Raw genomic sequence first — 19,589 nt, forward strand, 5'->3', positions numbered from 1 at the left:
CCTTTATTTATTCATTGGTACAAGACTCACAGTGAGAACTTGATAACTGTTTGTGGAACTTAAACTATTACTGTAACAAGAAATTACAATATAAATAAATGAAAAATATATGGGGGAGGGGAGAAAAGGTGGGATAAAAAGACAAAAGAGAAGAGAAGAGAAAATGATGAAAATATGTCGAATCATAACGTTTAAAGATATATATCATTCAGCACAGAGCTGAAGCTTGGTGGTCTACAGGCCAAATTTGCTGTAGACATGTTCTGGAAAATACTCTGCTTGGAGTTAAGTTGTGTCTCCTAGTTGTGATGTGCCCTCAAATTCATCACAGATCCTCAGATCATCTAACTTAAACATTTGCTCTTAAACCTGACCAACCTCAAAATACCAACACTCTCCTGTGCCCTACAAAATTATAAGTTTTCCATCTGTATCTCCCAACCTCCTTTCCTTAAAAGAACTGGTATTCAGAGGTAAAATGATATTATTACAATGCTTGAACACTTCTAGTAATTCTAATCCCTACCAGTCACCAGCAGAAGGTATAGGGAGTAAGTAACAAAGGAAAATATCCTAAAGGGGCTATTGTCAAAGAGACACTTTCTGTTTTCCACTGCAGTTGAACTGTAAGTATCATTACCATGCATGGTAGTCAACCCATGCAGCCAGTCCTCCATGGGCATCTGCAGAGATTACTCTCATGAGGCTTTGGAGGGCCCAAGGTCTCCCATGAAAGCACCTTCCTGGTCCAGAGTGTCTATTCACCTCAGGTTCTACCATTGATAATTCAGATAATAGTGTCTGAATTGAAAATAAAAACACTCCCTAAAAGATTTAAATAGTATGTAACATTTCGTAAATATCTTTTAATGTCATTAGAAATTAAAATGCATTTTCTTTTCTTTAGAGCATATTTTCATTTAAAAGAAATTATTTATTCAAGCCTAAGAATCTATAGTTGAGCAAAAGAAAATTTTAACCAACTTAGATTTATAAAAACATTAGAATAAATTTAAATCAATTATAGTCCAAAGAATTTTAAATAGGAATAAACAAATGATTTAAGTTCTAAGACGAAGTCTTATAGATCTGAAATGAAAATTCTTATTGTCAGAGTTAACAGAAGTGTTATAAATTACGGCAGAAAAATCATAAAAGCCAGAAATATTTTCAAGAGGAAAAAAAGATAGTAATTAGCAGCACCCAGACTATGACTAGGCTTTACAATGTTAATCCTAACACTAAGGTGGTACTTGTTTTAAACTATGACTACCAAGAACTGGTGTAAGTTTTAACATCTAAAATGGATATTAAAATCATCTTCCTTAAATATTCTAGAGGTAAGAAGAACTCTCTGCTTTAATTAGCTGTTACAAATTCATTCAATCAACTAGTATTTTATTTATAAATGCCTAACACAGGCTAGGAAGTCCTGTGGGGCACATATAAATCAAGTAGACAAGTCCATGGAATCTCATGGGGGGGAATAGAATACACATATGGTGACTAGGCAGTAAGCAGTGATTGTGATAAATATAATAGCATAATGTACCATAACAGCTCACTAATTTACACATTTTTGTAGTCACTCACATAATATATTTTAGGTGTTTCCTTTACCAGGAATCTTAGAAGCAGTGAGAGACCTAGTCTCTTATGAGGGAGTTTACGGTCCAAAGAAGACAGTGATCAAATAATCACCATATATATGGTTTTGAGGGAGCATAGAAGAGGATCTGATTCATCAAGAAGTAATTAACAAAGTGAGTTCTGATCTAAACTGAGCAAGGAGGATAAAAATAAATGTGCAAAAGCCTGTGGAAGTGGAATGTATGAGAAGCACTTTGGATGAGAAGAAAACCCATGAGCCCAGAGCATAAGGCAACATGAGCAGAAGGCAGGGTTCATGGCATTAGGGCTCTGTAGGCCATAATAAGTATTTGGGCTTTTAAGACATCAGAGAGACTAAGCAGGGGAATGTGAGGTCAGATCTGGTTTCTAAAAAACAAAAACACTGTTTACTGCTGAAGAACAGATATGCAAGAATAGGGGAGCAGAAAGGATGTGTACAGGCTACATTCAGGAAATACATGATGCTATTTTAGTTTAAGGTGGGCAACAAAAACAAGTTTACAGATTTGAAGTATTTAGGCAATGAGACAGCTAACAATGGTGATTTCTGCTAAGGTAAAATGGCCAATGAGAGAGTTTCTATCAGAGATGACTTCTGATTGGATGAAAAGCGTTGGTTGGTGGTCACCAAGAGAGGAAATACTGGAAAAGAGCCAGTTTGGGTGTAAGGGAAGTTATGAGAGTGAGTTTTGCATACTGGAACTTGAGGCGCACTGAGAAAGGTAGAAAAAAAAATATCAGGAAGCAGGGGGGTGCGGAGCAACATGGCGGCGAGGAGACGCTGCGAGTAAGATCTCCCATTAAAAAAAGTTAATAGGGAGGAAAAGCGGCAGGTCCCAGTGAGAACTGGGACACGGAAGATAAACGGGTGACGCCAGCGAACTGCCCGAAGAAGAAACTGGCCATAAAAGAGGACTAGAAGGGAGGGAAGCGCAGAACCCTGCTCCCCTCCCCCGCCCACAGAGGCGGCACTCTCCGACCCGCAGAGAGGAGGAAACAACAAACCAAAACGACCCACAAGAACAAACGACGCAGCAAGCGGGACTGGGAGTGGAAAGGAACTATTGCAGCCACCACACCCCGTGAACGGGAGCTGAGGCGAACCCTGCAGGATCCACCGCAGCAGTGAGGGAACGGCTCCGGGCTCCATTAGAGAAGAACAAAGACCCCAGGAGACGCGCACACAGCCCAGGCTGCCGGTAAGCTGGCGCGGAAACGCGGCGCGCTTGGCGCGCTTGAAAAGCAAGTGCAGACCTGGATCGCAGCTGCCCAGGTCCCCACGCCTGCGACCTAGGCTTGCGGGGAGACGACCTAGGCTTGCGGGGAGACGCGCGGAGGTCCTCACTGAGGTGAAGGTCCCTCCCTGAGTGAGCAGGAACCAGGCGCCCAGGCACGGGAGCCGGGTGCAAAAGGCGCCATTCCCGCGCCACTGAACTGGGCTACAGCCCGCGTCCTGGAACTGAGGGCTTTGAACTGAGACCCGGGGCACGAAAATTCGGGGCGTGGGTTCTCCACGACGGTGGGGCACAAGGCAGACACAGCACCCCAAAGCTGTTGAGGTGTACCCTACCATTCCCGCTCTGTTCTCTGTCCCACGGGGTGGGGGGAGGCGAAAAACAGCCCCCCAAGGACAATAGGAGAGATCTCTGGCGCCACCTAGCGACCAGGAAAAAAAAAGTCACTAACACCCTATAAAACAGGACATTTCTTAAGACTGCTTGAAAAGGGCAGAAGGTTTCTGGAGGACCCAGTGGCCAGCCGGGAAGTTATTCCACGCCAGGCCCCTTCCGACCAGCAGTCTGAGCCCACAGAGGGAGCAGGCACCCACGTCCGGGGCAGACCGGGGGCGCAGAAGAGTGTGCCTGAAACCGGAGGCGCAGGGACTGCATCCCGCTTCGCCATTTGAGAACAGGGACATTTCTTCAGTAAAAACTGCCTAAAACCAGCAGAAAGCTCCCCCAGAAGACAGAGATGGCTCCTGGAAGAGCCAGAGGGGAGCGGAGAAGTTCACCCAAGATGTCAGTCAGTCCGAGCAACACAGTGTCCCAACGCATACGACAAATTAGAAAACAGACAGTAGGGAGTAGAAGAACCACACGCAACCTAACAACTCCTCAGGAAAGAAGCACACCACAAAAAGAAAACCACTCCCCAGATTGCAACGACAGCAACTTGGAAGAACTTCTGAGCCTTCCAGAAAGAGAATTTAAAATTGCCATGATTAAAAAAGTGATAGATCAGAAGAAGGAAATTGAGTCCCTAAAGAGGGAAGTAAGAGAAATGCAGGAGATCAAAGAAATAATGGAGGAACTAAAGAACTCTGGGAAAAGCAATGAAAGCAGAATAGATGAAATGGAAGAACGAATAAGTAATCTTGAAGACACAGAAATAAAAAGAACCAAAACAGAAAAGGAAAGAGAAGTACGAAGGAAAAAGAATGAAGAAAGACTTCGGGAACTATCTGACTCCATGAGGAAAGGAAATATAAGAGTTATAGGAATTCCAGAAGGAGAGGAGAGAGATGTAGGAACAGAGAAAATATTCATGGATATAATTGAAGAGAACTTCCCAAATGAGAAGAAGGAGCTGAAAATTGATATACAAGAAGCAAGAAGAACACCAAACTTCCACGACGAAAGGAAAAACACAGCAAGACACATAATAGTAAAGCTCCCAAGAATCCAGGACAAGGAAAAAATAATGAAGCTGACAAGAGGGAAGAAACAGATAACATTCAAAGGAAAACCAATCAGGCTGACATCAGACTTCTCTGAAGAACACTACGGGCAAGGAGAGAGTGGAGGGACATAGTCAACAGACTCCAAGAAAACAGATGCCAACCAAGAATACTCTATCCCGCAAAGCTCTCTTTCCTCCATGAAGAAAGAATATGGACCTTCCAGACAAAGAGAAACTCCGGAATTTCATTGCGACTAAACCCCCACTCCAAAAAATACTACAAGGAATCCTAAAGCCAGAACCTCAGAGGGACGAATAACAACGAAAGAAGAGCAAAAAAAAAAAAAAAAGTTATTAAAAGAATAAATAAATAAAATCAAAGGAAAGACAAACATAATGGCAAATACAGATGCTAACATATCAATATTAACTCTAAATGTAAATGGACTAAACTCTTCAATAAAAAGACACAGAGTTGCAGCCTGGATTAAGAAACAAAACCCAACCTTTTGCTGTCTCCAGGAAACACATTTAGCTACAAAAGATAAAAATAGGCTCAAAGTCAAAGGATGGAAAACAATCCTACAAGCAAATGGGCCAAAAAAGAAAGCAGGAACAGCTATACTTATATCAGATAAAACAGACTTCAAACTCAAGAAAATAAAAAGAGACCCCAATGGTCACTACATTATGATTAAGGGGACAATACTTCAAGAAGAAATAACACTCATTAACATATACTCACCAAACAAAAGAGCACCAAAATATATCAGACAACTGTTGTCCTCTCTGAAAACAGACATCAGAGAAAACACATATGTAGTGGGAGACTTCAACACACCACTATCAACAATGGATAGATCAACAAGACAAAAAATAAGTAAAGAAACTAAAGCTCTAAATAAGGACCTAGAGCATTTGGGCTTAACAGACATCTATAGAACACTAAACCCAAAAAAAACGGAGTACACATTTTTCTCAAGCGCACACGGATCATTCTCCAGGATCAATCACATACTGGGGCACAAGACAAACATCAACAGATACACCAAGATTGAAATCATACCAACCATCTTTTCTGACCACGAAGGCATCAAACTAGAAATAAATCATAAAAAGAAGGCAAGGAACTATCCTACCTCATGGAGATTAAAAGCCACACTACTGGAAGACCACTGGACTAACGAGGAGATCAAAGAAGAAATTAAAAAATTCTTTGAATTGAATGACAAGGAGGACACCAATATCCTAAATGTATGGGATGCAGCAAAAGCAGTAATAAGAGGAAAATATATAGCAATAGAAGCTCACATCAAAAAACAAGAAAGAACTCAAAGAAACAACCTAATCTCGAAGCTCAAAGATCTAGAAAAAGAACAACAAAAAAACCCCAGAACCAGTAGAAGAAAAGAAATAATAAAAACCAAAGCAGAAATAAATGAAATTGAAACTAAAAAAACAATCCAAAAGATCAATGAAACCAAGAGCTGGTTCTTTGAAAAAATAAATAAAATAGACAAACCCCTAGCCAGGCTCACAAAGGAAAAAAGGGAGAAAGCACAAATACACAGAATCATAAATGAAAGAGGAGAAATCACAACGGACACAGCAGAAATCAAAAGAATAATCAGTAACTACTATGAACAGTTATATGGAAACAAGTTCAACAATCTAGAGGAGATGGACAAATTCCTACAACTCTACAATCACCCAAAGCTAGATAAAGAAGAATTAGAACACCTAAACAGACCAATTACAAGCAGCGAAATTGAAATGGTAATTAAAAACCTCCCCAAAACGAAAGCCCAGGACCTGATGGATTTACAAATGAATTCTACCAAACATTCAGAGACGAATTAGTGCCTATCCTTCACAAACTCTTCCAAAAAATTGAGAAGGAAGGGACAATACCAAACACGTTCTATGAAGCCAATATTACACTAATACCAAAACCGAATAAGGACAACACAAAAAAGGAAAACTATAGGCCAATCTCCCTAATGAACACTGATGCAAAAATCCTCAATAAAATTTTAGCTATCAGAATCCAACAATGTATCCATAAGATAATTCACCATGACCAAGTTGGATTCATTCCAGGGGCACAAGGATGGTTTAACATCCGAAAATCAATCAACGTTATCCAACACATCAACAAAAAGAAATATAAAAACCATATGATAATATCAATAGATGCTGAGAAAGCTTTCGACAAAGTGCAACACCCATTCATGATAAAAGCCCTTGAAATTCTTGGGATACAAGGAACATACCTCAACATCATAAAGGCCATCTATGACAAGCCAACAGCCAGTATCATTCTCAATGGTGAAAAGCTGAAAGCAATTCCATTAAGATCTGGAACAAGACAAGGATGTCCACTCTCACCACTGCTTTTCAATATAATACTGGAAGTCCTAGCCAGAGCAATAAGACAAGAGAAAGACATCCAAGGAATCCAAATAGGAAAAGAAGAAGTCAAACTATCACTATTTGCAGATGATATGATAATATACATAGAAAACCCCAAAAACTCCACAGAAAAACTAATTCAACTCATCAATCAGTTCAGTAAAGTGGCAGGATACAAAATCAACACGCAAAAGTCAGTAGCCTTCCTATACACAAACAATAAATCTGAAGAAGAAGAAATCAAAAAAACCACCCCTTTTATTATCGAAACAAAAAAAATCAAATATTTGGGAATAAATCTAACAAAAGAGGTAAAGGACCTATACAAAGAAAACTATAAAACACTGTTAAAAGAAATAGAAGTCACAAAGAAATGGAAAGACATCCCCTGCTCATGGATTGGAAGAATAAACATTATTAAAATGGCCATCCTACCAAAAGCAATATACAGATTCAATGCTATTCCAATCAAAATCTCAATGTCATTCTTCAAAGAAATAGAACAATTATTGATGAAATTCATATGGAATCACCAAAACCCCGAATAGCCAAAGCTCTACTGAAAAAAAAAGAAGGAAATGGAGGCATCACACTCCCAGACTCCAAACTATACTACAAAGCCATAATCATCAAAACTGCATGGTATTGGAACAAGAACAGACATACAGACCAATGGAATCGAATAGAAAATCCAGAAATAAACCCACAGATTTATGGTCAACTAATCTTTGACAAAGGAGCAAAGACTATGCATTGGAGCAAAGAAAGTTTGTTCAATAAATGGTGCTGGGAAAACTGGGTCGCTACATGCAAAAGAATGAAGCTGGACCACTACCTCACACCATACACAAAAATCAACTCAAAATGGATTAAAGAACTAGACATAAGACCTGAAACCATAAAATACATAGAAGGACATATAGGCGAAACACTACGGGATTTGCACATCAAAGACATCTTTACAGACACATCACCCAAAGCAGTGATAGTGAAGAGAAAGATAAACAGCTGGGACTACATCAAATTAAAGAGCTTCTGCACAGCAAAAGAGACAATAATAAAAACAAAGAGAAACCCCACCAACTGGGAGAACATTTTTGCACCCAACACTAATGATAAAGGACTGATCACAAAAATCTGCAAAGAGCTGATGAGACTCAGCAACAACAAAGAAAATAATCCAGTCAAAAAATGGGCAGAAGAGCTAAAAAGAAACTTCTCTGAAGAGGAAATGCAAATGGCCAACAGACATATGAAAAAATGTTCAACATCACTTGTAATCAGGGAAATGCAAATCAAAACTACCATGAGATACCATCTCACACCAGTGAGAATGGCACATATTAAAAAAACTAGCAACAACAAATGTTGGCGAGGATGTGGAGAAAAAGGAACTCTTGTGCACTGTTGGTGGGAGTGCAAACTGGTCCAACCACTATGGAGAGCTCTGTGGAGATTTCTGGACCTACTAAACATAGAGCTTCCATATGATCCAGCAATTCCACTCCTAGGTATTTACCCAAAGGACACAGAAACATCAATTCCAAAGAGCACCTGCACTCCTATGTTTATAGCAGCACTGTTTACAATAGCTAAGCTTTGGAAACAGCCCAAATGCCCAAAAATAGATGACTGGATCAAGAAGATGTGGTACATATATACCATGGAATATTACTCAGCATTCAAAAAAGATAAACACATGCAATTTGCAGCAACATGGATGGCACTGGAAGGGATCATGCTCAGCGAAATAAGCCAAAAAGAAAAAGAAAAATACCGGATGGTCTCACTCATAGCAGGAATCTAGAAAACTTAAATAAGGGACCAGGAAAATGAATATAAGAAAGTGAAAATCAAAATCAACAAAAAACTATGAACCAGAGACACTTTTTGGGGGGTGGGGAGCGGGAGGGGAAGGATTGGGGTCAGAATGGGGCGTTTGCAATTGTATGGGGAAATATAAAAATAAAATTTAATATTTAAAAAAAATAAATAAATAAAAAATTAAAAAAAAAAAAATATCAGGAAGCAAGTAGATGAGTCTGAGGTCAGAGGTGAAACCAAAGCTGGGGATATATATTTGTGGATTCCATCTGTGTGAAGGAAGTCACCAAAGCCATATAAGTAAAAGAGATTACAGAGGGATTGAAATTGTACAGGGAGAAAAGGAGGAAATGTGGGGGCACACTTGATGGCTCTGTTGTATGGTCAGGCAGTTTAACATGAAATGGGGATTTTTTTGCTTTGAGAAATGAAGTAAGAGAACTAAATCCATTTTCAATTGATGAACCTAAGATTACAATCAGTACGCTATGATTTCAAATACATTTTACTAATCAAACAAATTTCCTAAGTACATGATGAGCTCCTTTTTAAATCTTATTTAGCCCAACCCTTCAACTCATTTCTTTCTTTCAAACTAACTGCAGAAAATTTCACCTCAGTTGATTCCTTAATATTATCATCTACATAATAATAAAAAATAAAATAAAATGACCTATAAACAAATCTAATCTGAGATACACACACACACACACACACACGCAAAATCTTCATTCTGTGAAGACAGGCTAAATTTATTATAAAGTTCTCAATATTGGAAATTATTAAAAAATAAAAAAGTGAAAAGTTATAATCTCAAAATTTGGGTGGCAAAGGACAAGTATCAGAACAAGAAAATTACTTTTTTTTTTTCCTACCATATTTATGGCACTTCTTTTTTCTAGTAGTATTCGAAATAAGCTAGCTGTGATCTTGTTATCATGGACACCTTGGTCAAGGCCACGATTGTCATCTTGCATGAGTCTTCGATCCATGATCACTTCAATCTGACCTGACAAACAAACAAACACAAACCGGCCAGGGTTATTTAATACAAACATACAGAGAAGATCAATCAACTACAAGGCACAGTCTTGGTTGAAGTTTCTCTTCCAGTCAGGAGATAGATCGATAACACCACCCACAGCACTGTGGGCTTTGTCTCAATAATAGCTCAAGGCAGTTAGTATAAATTTATAGAACAGGATATTTTCTCAATTATTCATTAATCTGTAGTAAAATCTGATAAGACATTTTAAAATGGACAGGGCAGATGAAAATTAAAGTGAAACTTAAAAAAATCTAAACAGTAAATTAAATCTTCCAACATTTTTTGGTGGCAGCATTTAGAATATAAAAATGTGTATGAAATTCATGAGGAAATGCGTATCACACATGGTGTAATGAGACAACTATAAAGGGTATGAACCTGAAAAGGATTTGAAATAAAATTTAGGTTACATCATGTGGTGAGTCTTTGAAGAAGCTCTAGAACTTGAAAACCCCACAACTTCCACGTTCTCTCCCTGATTACTACGTCAGTGAGAGCACCACACTGCCTCCTCAAGCTCAAAAAGTAGTCATATTAGGCTTCTATTTTTTTATGCAATAATTCCACATCTCCACTAGTTTAAATTGTATGCTAGTTAGGAGACTATATTAAAACATTAAAAAAAAATCACTCAGAGCCACAGTTATGTATGTAGGATTATACTAAAAAAAAGTTGTATATATTTTAAAAATATATGTACATTCATTCACGAATCCATCTATTCTTTCTTTTTTTAAAGATTTATTTATTTATTTATTTATTTATACATATATACATACATACATACATACATACATACAAGCACTGGGTACAGTCAGAAGCGCGGGAGGGCGAGAGAATTCACCAGAGCCAGAGCGGGGAGCAGAGCAGGCAGAAGGACCGAAGTAACTGCTGAGGGGATCAGCGGGCGGCAGGAGAGGTCTGCGCGCCATGTGGGACCCTCCTCCGGTGGACAGGGAGCAGCCGGGGATCGAACCAGCGCTGCAGAGGTTGCGGGCAGCTTCGCAACCCGGTGCTCAACCGCTGCGCCACCGGGGAGGCCTTATCTATTCTTTCTTAATGCTACTGTATTAAGTGACTATTTAGAATAAAAGGGCAATGCAGAAAATATTTTAATAATTATTACTCTTATACAGTTGCACCAGTTGTACCTAGTTTCTTTGTTCTCAGTTTTGGTATCTGGCATATAAAATTGCCACTGATGATCAGAACTTTCCTTGTTACTACATTCACATTCTATAAGAAAATTGTCTGGAACTTGCTCCTTAGGCACTGGGGATATGAAGTACAAGGCAGTCTTGGTTTAAGTTTCTCTTCCAGTCAGGAGACCAGTTTGATCATTTCATACCTAAACTAGTACATTAGTATCTGGCCATTTCTAACTCTTTTCCCTACCTCCAAATGTTAGTCCATATAATATCTGACACTCAGTAATTTCCTCGACTGTATTCAAATTGCTTTTATGCTTACAGCCCCCTCCCCCACTTTTCTCTTGCTCATTTAAATCTTTTTAATTTTTTTAATTTTTATTGAAGGATCATCATTTTATATCCTTGCTAGTGTTTTGATCATATAGGATTCCCCCTCAGGAGTAGTCACCACAGCACTTCCATCATTGAAACATATGTAGACCTGTAGTCCTTCACCACAGTCCATTGTGCTCTACGTCCCCCCAAAACCTCAGAAAGCTGCAGCTTTCAAAGGTTGGTTTTAAAGTTTACCTTTGTCTGACATACAGTTTGTTTGGTTTTTTAATATTTCACATACAAGTGACACCACCCAGTTACTTTTTCCCTTCTGGCTTATTTCACTTAGAATCATCCTCTCCAGCTCCATTCATGTTGCTGTAGTTGGCATGAGTTTATCGGTTTTAATCACCGAGTAGTATTCCAATGTGTATATATACCACATCTTTTCAATCACTAGGAACAGGGCCAGAAGATCGTTCTTTCTCAGATGATCTTTATCAGTAAAGAGAAATGACAATGTTTGGTTCCTCACTGCTTAAGACCTAATGGCTAGTCCCCTATTTAGAGGCCAACTTTGGAAATTTAAGACAGGATTTAAAAACGGGTGGTTCAAGAGTTACATTTAGCAGAGATGTTTTGCTTTGATTTTCAAAAAGTTTTGTCAACATTCACAACTGAGCAGTTTCACAAAAAATTACAGACTTCTGGATTCATCTTCAAACACTGAAAAATTTAGCAACGCTGGCCTCCCTCCCCTTGGTACAATGGCCTGGCACTAGGTAATGACTGCCCCACTATACACCCTCAGTGCACTCTCCAGTTTACTCAAGTCCCTAAACCTTTGTTAAATCCCTGATGTAAGACCATTATTTTTCTTCTATTTGTGTTCATGTCTTTATGGCATGATCTCATGATTATGCCTAATGAAGACTACAAAGTAAAATGTGAAGTAGTGTAGTTTTTGTGTGTGGAAGCACAGAATGTATTTATAGATCACATATAAAATGTGGGCTTGTGTCAAGGATACACCAGACATCAGCATTCATTTATTATCTCCTTGACTCCAGGAAACATTGGTATTAGCAATAATTAGTACTAAGGAAAGAAGAATGATTGATGACATGTAAATGATACTTAAATATATGTATTATGAAGAATAAAGGCCTCCCAGCAGCAAGTTTTATAAAAATTAATCAAACTCTATTACCCATTTTCTCTTTTGGAACCCTAAAATCATGCTTATCACCTCTGAATCCCTGTATCAATCAGTATCTTCTCTACTGCCTTTTTTGTTCAAGTCATGGTGACCTAGAAAGATTTTGAAACAGAAAAGAACCTAAGCTTGAACTATAATCTCCCACCTTTGCAGACTCAGGCAAATTATCTAAATGTTGGGGTCTGAATTTCCTTATCCATGAAATCATGACAAGAGACTTATGCAAATAGCCAGCTACCAAGAGTAGTGAATTAACTTTAAAAATAATCATGATGCAGGGTCTTAGGTTTTCCATTCTTTTTCTGAAGACTGAGGAAATTCATTATTTTATATTGTTCTCACAATCCTCCAAAATTAATAGTATCGTTTTCAAAACAAGAAATCTGAAGATAATAATCGAAATATATGACAAACAAAAAGTAACACACTTGGAATTGAATTTTATAAGAATAAAAAGCTAAACAATACATACCACTTTTCAAACTCGAAACACCCAGAGACTGAGCAGAGAGCAGAGATAAGCGGTTCTCGGCATCCTGGATATAAGCCATAGTAGTCATTGGATAGACATTTGCTTGAAGAGGCAATTTGCTCATTGTCATTCTAGGTTGAATCTGTAAGACCAAGCAATTCTCTTAAAAAAACAAATCAGTAATACTTACATATGTACTTTAAAAAGTTAGTATTGACTACAGATGACTTTTCTTTCAAAAAGAAAAAAAAGGTACAACTTCCTTTCTCAGTCAGAGGGAGAACTAATTTAAAAATTAAAACATTCCTTAAAACAACATAAAGAAAAACATGAGGATCTTAGAAAGTAATTTTAAGTGAGAGAGATAAAATTTGTCCAGATTTTTCAAATAGGCATTCCTCGGGATAAAAATCCTTAACAAAAGTCTTTTAAACCCTCCAATATTTGCACAAAACAAGTTATAAAGGTATTAAGTATTCATTTCTGATCTAAATCTAACAGACTGCTTTTGTAATGAATGCTAAGCATAATATCTTTCTATTCCCTTTCAAGAAATATCTTATAATTCTTAAATCACTTTTATTAAATACCACAGATCTCCTCCTCAAATCCTCTAACACATTACATTATAATAACCAAATGAGTATTTATTTTTAAAAACTAATCAATGATTACTCTTCCTGTTCAGTTTCAATGTAGATAATTTTCAAATATCAATTTTTATTGGTCTTGTATCTGAATGCATGAAATACCACTCTAAATTCATTTTTTTGATAAACACTGACAATGTACTGAGTGAGTCTGGGTCACGGAGACTCACTCAGTCTTCAGAAGGAGACATCAAGTGGAGACCCTGCTATCAGGAATCTTATTCATACAACATAAAAATTTCATGTCTTTTGGGCCTCCCCTGGTGGCGCAGCAGTTAAGCGCGAGGCTGCCAGCAGCCTCTGCAGCACCAGTTCGTTTCCCGGCCACAGGCGAGGGTCCCACAAAAAAAAAAAAAAAAAAAAAAAAGTCATGTCTTTTAAATTCCTTAAAGTTGGGAAGTACAAAGTTAACATCAACAAAACATAGTATTGGGTATTTATTTATTTATTTATACAAGCACTGGGTATAGTCAGAAGCGTGGGAGGGTGAGAGAATTCACCAGAGCCAGAGTGGAGAATAGAACAGGCAGACCAAAGAAGAAGTACACTGCTGAGGGGAGCAGCGGGTGGCAGGGGAGGTCTGCGAGCCATGTGGGACCCTCGCTGGCAGCTGGGGATCGAACCGGCACTGCAGAGGCTGCGGGCCGCTTCGCAGCCCAGAGCTCAACCGCTGCACCACCAGGGGAGGCCCAGTATTGGGTATTTAAAAGAGGAAATCTTTAATGCTCACAACCCTGTGGTATGTCCTCCAACTTACCTGTTGTACTCAACAGTGTCTTGCAAGCTCCCCCGCTCCCCCAACCCTGGTCCATTTTCACCCAAAAGCTGAAAGAGGTCTCAGTACATATTAGTTATACCGGATTAGAGAGGGCTCTAATCCAAGGACTCCTGTCTTTGTAAGAAGGAGAAAATTTGAACAGCGACATATTTAGAGTCATAAGAATACCAAGTGACAATAGAGGAAGAGATTGGAGTGATGTGTCTTTAAGTGTAGGAATGAGTGCTGAGGATGGTTTGAAACCTCCAGAAGCTAGAAGAAACAAGGAAGGGATTGTGGTCCTATCGACACTTTGATTTCAGACTTTGTGTCCAAAACTGTGAAAGAATACATTTTTGTTGTTTTGAACCACTAGTCCGAGGTATTTATATCACAGTGCTATGAAATTAATAAACTGGTCAAAGGGCCTCCCCGGTGGCACAGCGGTTGAGGACCGGGTTGGGAAGTTACCCGCAGCCACTGCAGAGCCGGTTCAATCCGTGGCTGCTGGGTAAGGGTCCCACATGGCGTGCAGCTATCTCCTGCCGCTTGCTGCTCTTCAGCAGTGTATTTCGTCAGTCTGCCTGTTCTGTTCCCCACTCTGGCTCTGGTGAATCCTCTCACCCTCCCGCGCTTCTGATTGTACCCAGTGCTTGTATAAACAAACAAACAAACAAACAAAAATTTAAAAAAGAAATGTTGGTTTCTTAATCTTTAAAAAAAATAAACTGGTCAAGAAAAAAACTGCAAAATGTTAAAAAAGAAAAACTAGGTGAAAGAATTCCCCTTTTCAATTCCAATCCTCCCATTTCAACTTACAAAAAGACATTTTATTTATTTTTTTGAAGATGTATTTTTATTTATTTTTGCATACAACAACTAGGGTATAGGCCAGAGGTGTGGGGGGGGGGGGTGAGAGGATTCACCAGAGACAGACTGGGGAGCAAAACAGGCAGACTGACTGAAATACACTGCTGAGGGGAGCTGCGGGTGAGACAGAAGAGGTCTGCTGTGCCATATGGGTCAGTTCCCTGGCTGGGGATCAAACTCATGCAGCAGTGGCTGCTGATAGCTTGATAGTGCTTAACCACTTGCGCTACCAGGGAGGCCCTAAAAAGACATATACATAAACAGCCATAACTTGTTTTTTTCTTTGTTGCAAACAGCCATAACTTGTTTTTTTCTTCGTTGGGTCAAGATACCAAGCTTTGCCCAAGTATTCCTCTTTTCAAATCTTAAAAAAGTGGTCTTTCTTAAAAGCAGAAATATTTAGGTTATAAACTTAAAAATAATATTTTCCAATTTATTCAAATGAACGATCCTTAAAAATAAACATTTTTATTCATTTTCACTAAGTTTTTTCATTCATAGGTACACCCACACATAGAAATAATTGCTTCTGTAAGATTTCAAGAAAAGTCTTTCTTTTGTGTACAAGAAAAATGAATCACCAAAAAGTTGGAGCTTCATTTAACAGCCAAACAGCTGTAGTAGAATTAACATGTTAATTTAAAATGTATGCTGCAAATTTTATGCTTTGGAAAAGGATTAAATTTAACTTTTGCAGGAAATCATAAAAGAGAAAATAAGCATAATTTCTTCCACTCATTCTAGTTACAGAACAGAAAAAAAAATACTTGTCATGAAATTTTTTCTACTCTTCTTTTTCCAAAAATTTCTAAAATACTAATGCCTCAGAAACATGGTTTTAATAGTATCATGTCAAAGACATGCTATAATGTATACACTCTGAATACAGGTATTTAGGTAACAATCAAAAGCTCTGTAATAAATTATCTAACTGACAATCTGAAAAATATTTATGAATCAATTGCCTTATTACCATTTCAAACTATTTGGTGAATATTTTGATTAAAGACATACCTACCAATAAATAAATATTTTAAAAACAGTCTCTCAAGGGCCTCCCCTGGTGGCGCAGCGGTTGAGCGCTGGGCTGCAAAGCTGCCTGCAGCCTCTGCAGCGCCGGTTTGATCCCCGGCTGCCGGTGAGGGTCCCACATGGTGCGACAGACCTCTCCTGCTGTGCCCGCTGCTCCCCTCAGCAGTGTATTTCGTCGGTGTGCCTGTTCTGTTCCCCGCTCTGACTCTGGTGAATTCTCTCACCCTCCCGTGCTTCTGACTGTACCCCATGCTTGTATGTATGTATGTATGTATAAATCAATCAATCAATCAATCAATCAATCTTAAAAAAAAGAGTTCTTAAAAAAAAAATAAATAAATAAAAATAGTCTCTCAAACATTTGTTTTAACTTTGGGATTCTGGTTGAATACAGAGGCTACAAGTTTCTTTTAAAATTCAGCTTTACTGTGTGGAGATTTCTTGACCTACTAAAGATAGAGCTTCCATATGATCCAGCAACTCCACTCCTAGGTATTTACCCAAAGGACACAGAAACATTAATTCAAAAGGGTACCTGCACCCCTATCTTTATAGCAGCACTATTTACAATAGCTAAGCTATGAAAACAACCCAAATGCCCAAAAATAGATGACTGTATCAAGAAGATGTGGTATATATAGACAATGGACTATTACTCAGCAATTAAAAAAGATAAACTCATGCAATTTGCAGCAACATGGATGGAGTTGGAAGGGATCATGCTCAGCGAAATAAGCCAAAAAGAAAAAGAAAAATACCAGATGGTCTCACTCATAGTAGGAATTTAGAAAACCTAAATAAGGGACCAGGAAAAAGACTAATAGCGAAAAGTAAAAATCAAAATCAACAAGCAACTATAGACCAGAGACATACTACAGTGGGGGGTGGGGAGAGAAGAAGAAGGATTAGGGTCAGAAAAAGGTGTCAGGAATTGTATGGGGAATATAACCAAAATGAAAATGCATACATTATGCAAAAATGAAAAATGATGTAAGAATTATCTAAAATAATTCATAAAAAATAAAATTCAGCTTTATTTTAGAAATAATTTGTAATTCTTAAGCTTATTTTCAAAGAACCCAAAATTAACTGCTCATTATGATATATAAAAGCTTCACACTAGCATAACCATCACTTAGATATATTAAAAGAACATTACCTGGTATCCATTTAAGTCAGTATAAAATTTATTTTGGCTGTTTATGTTAGAAGAAATCCTCATTGCAATCTCACGGTTATATTCTTTTCGGATGTCCACAATATTGGAAACTTCCAGAGACTGTCCTTCTATTCCTAAATTTAAAAGAATATACACATTAATTGAAAGAGATAAACTATCTCTCTTTATTACTCAGTATTCCTACCAAAATTACAAATTTCTTTTTTTGATTTCCTAACTTTACCATTCATCACAAGCTAAATAGTGTCACAATTCAAAGATATCCTTTTCTAAAATATCAGTTGTAGATTAACATTCACTAATGGGAAGAGAAAGATGATGAGATTGGGATGAGATAAATGTAGGTGATACAACATGTAAATGATTCTCCAAAGTGTCCTACAGTGAAAGACATTCAAAAGGAGAAAAGGCCAGCCATACTCTAGTTCAGTGCACCTTTTTCTACATTGCCATTACCCAGTGCAGCCACTCCAGTCATATTCTTCACCATTCTTTCCTTACGTACTGGAAATTCTGAGCAGTAAGAAATTTATAGTCTGTTAGTTCAAGAGACAGGGGAGCCAATGAAATGATTTATCGCCAAAACTGGTATTAACATATTTGTAGTTGTATAGTATAATCTGGACAGGTCCCCAGAAGTTAAATCAATTTTAATTGAGTTTGATATCTCTTAGGAACCCCTTGTTATAGAATGATTCATTTTCCCTCTGCTATATAAAAGCAGACAACATCTTGGAAAGATCCCAGATGCATGAAACATTTATTGCATAGGACTACATTGTTTACAAATTTCTATCTCATTCTCTCTTGAGAATGCTCAGGTGATTCTTTGGTTAGATCTACTTCAGAGATGGAGAGGAGAGTTTACAAAGAAATCCAATGCTCTTAATATCAATTTGCATGTTCACTGTAAAATCTTAAGATCTTCTAAGAAGGAGAACAATTAAGAATATGATCAATGGGCCTCCCTGGTGGTGCAAGGGGTTAAAGCACAGCACTGCAAAACTATCCACCACCTCTGCAGCATGAATTCGATCCCTGGCCAGTCAGAGAGCTACCCACATGGCGTAGCAGTCCTCTCCTGTCTCTCCTACTGTTCTCCTCACTAGTGTATTTCAGTCAATCTGCCTGTTCTGCTCCCCACTCTGTCTCTGGTGAATCTTCTCACCCCCCACACCTCTGGCCCATATCCCAGTTGTTGTATGCACAAACAAATAAATATTTATTTATTTATAGATTTATTTCTACAATAGCTGGGGTACGGGCCAGAGGCGCGGGAGGGTGAGAGGATTCACCAGAGACAGAGCGGGGAGCAGAATAGGCCGATGGACCGAAAGCAATGTTGAGGGGAGCAGCGGGCGAGACAGGAGAGGTCTGCTGCACCATGTGGGTATCTCCATGGCTGACTGGGATCAAACCCATGCCGCAAAGGCTGCGGACAGCTTCACAGTGCTGTGCTCAACCCGCTGCGCCACCAGGGAGGACCACAAATAAATCTTTTTTTTTTAAAAGAAGAATGTGATCAAAAGAAGAAACTGGTCCTATTCCATTTCATACAACTGAGGTTTTCTGAATTTCCAAGAATCCCAGACACTTATCGGCGGTCATTAACCGCCTCTCTCTACCCTTTACACACATTCTGTCACTCTGAGCTAATCATCAACACACTCTTTAGACTAAGAGAACTGTGTAAAGAAACCTGGGGTAGGAAAAGGAGCAATTAAGGAAGACTTTTTCTAAGAATCAAGAGGAATACCTAGAGCATACAGAACGTGACAGTAAATGAAGAAAGGAAATTCAGTAAATAGGGAATTTTATAGCAATATGGCCCATCTCAATAAACATGAAAATCTCAAGTAAACCAATCTAACTTTATATCTAAAGGGATTAGAAAAAGAAAAAGAAACGAACCCCAAAGTCAGTAGAAGGAAGAAAATAATAAAATTCAGAGTGGAAATTAACAAAATAGAAAACAAAAAAGTACAAAAGATCAATGAATATAAATTATCTTGAAAAAAAAAACAATCAACAGAACTGACCAACTTTTGACCAGATGCACTAAGAAAAATGGAAAAAAAAAAAGACTCAAATAAATAAAATCAGAATTTAAAGAGGAGGCTTATGATAGATCCAAAAGATACAGAGGATCTTAATAGTAGTGTAGCATATATATGCCAATGAATTAGGCATCTTAGAGGAGGTGGATAGCTTCCTTGAATTGTACATCATCCTAAGACTCATAAAAAATGAGAAAATTTGAAGAAGCTTATAACAATAAATTGAAACAGTAATCAAAAACTTCCCACAAAATAAAAGTTAGAGCCAAATGGCTTCACTGGTGAATGCCA

The 19,589-nt window shown here is 38.2% G+C and overlaps 1 protein-coding gene across 4 annotated transcripts in view; it reads right to left on the bottom strand.

Annotated features, from left to right (window-relative positions):
• Nucleotides 1-19,589, bottom strand: part of MAN2A1 (mannosidase alpha class 2A member 1) — a 193,169-nt gene that overhangs the window by 18,984 nt on the left and 154,596 nt on the right. For all 4 annotated transcript variants that reach the window (XM_037529504.2, XM_054688088.1, XM_037529505.2 and 1 more), the window contains 3 exons: nt 17,221-17,354; nt 12,753-12,894; nt 9,423-9,556 (listed from right to left, as the gene is read on the bottom strand). In XM_037529504.2, coding sequence (XP_037385401.1) covers nt 9,423-9,556; nt 12,753-12,894; nt 17,221-17,354 — 410 coding nt within the window. The remainder of the gene's footprint in view (nt 1-9,422; nt 9,557-12,752; nt 12,895-17,220; nt 17,355-19,589) is intronic.

The sequence above is a fragment of the Talpa occidentalis genome, unplaced genomic scaffold (assembly GCF_014898055.3).
Source record: "Talpa occidentalis isolate TD23 unplaced genomic scaffold, MPIMG_talOcc4v2.1 talOcc4.6, whole genome shotgun sequence".
Taxonomy (NCBI): domain Eukaryota; kingdom Metazoa; phylum Chordata; class Mammalia; order Eulipotyphla; family Talpidae; genus Talpa; species Talpa occidentalis.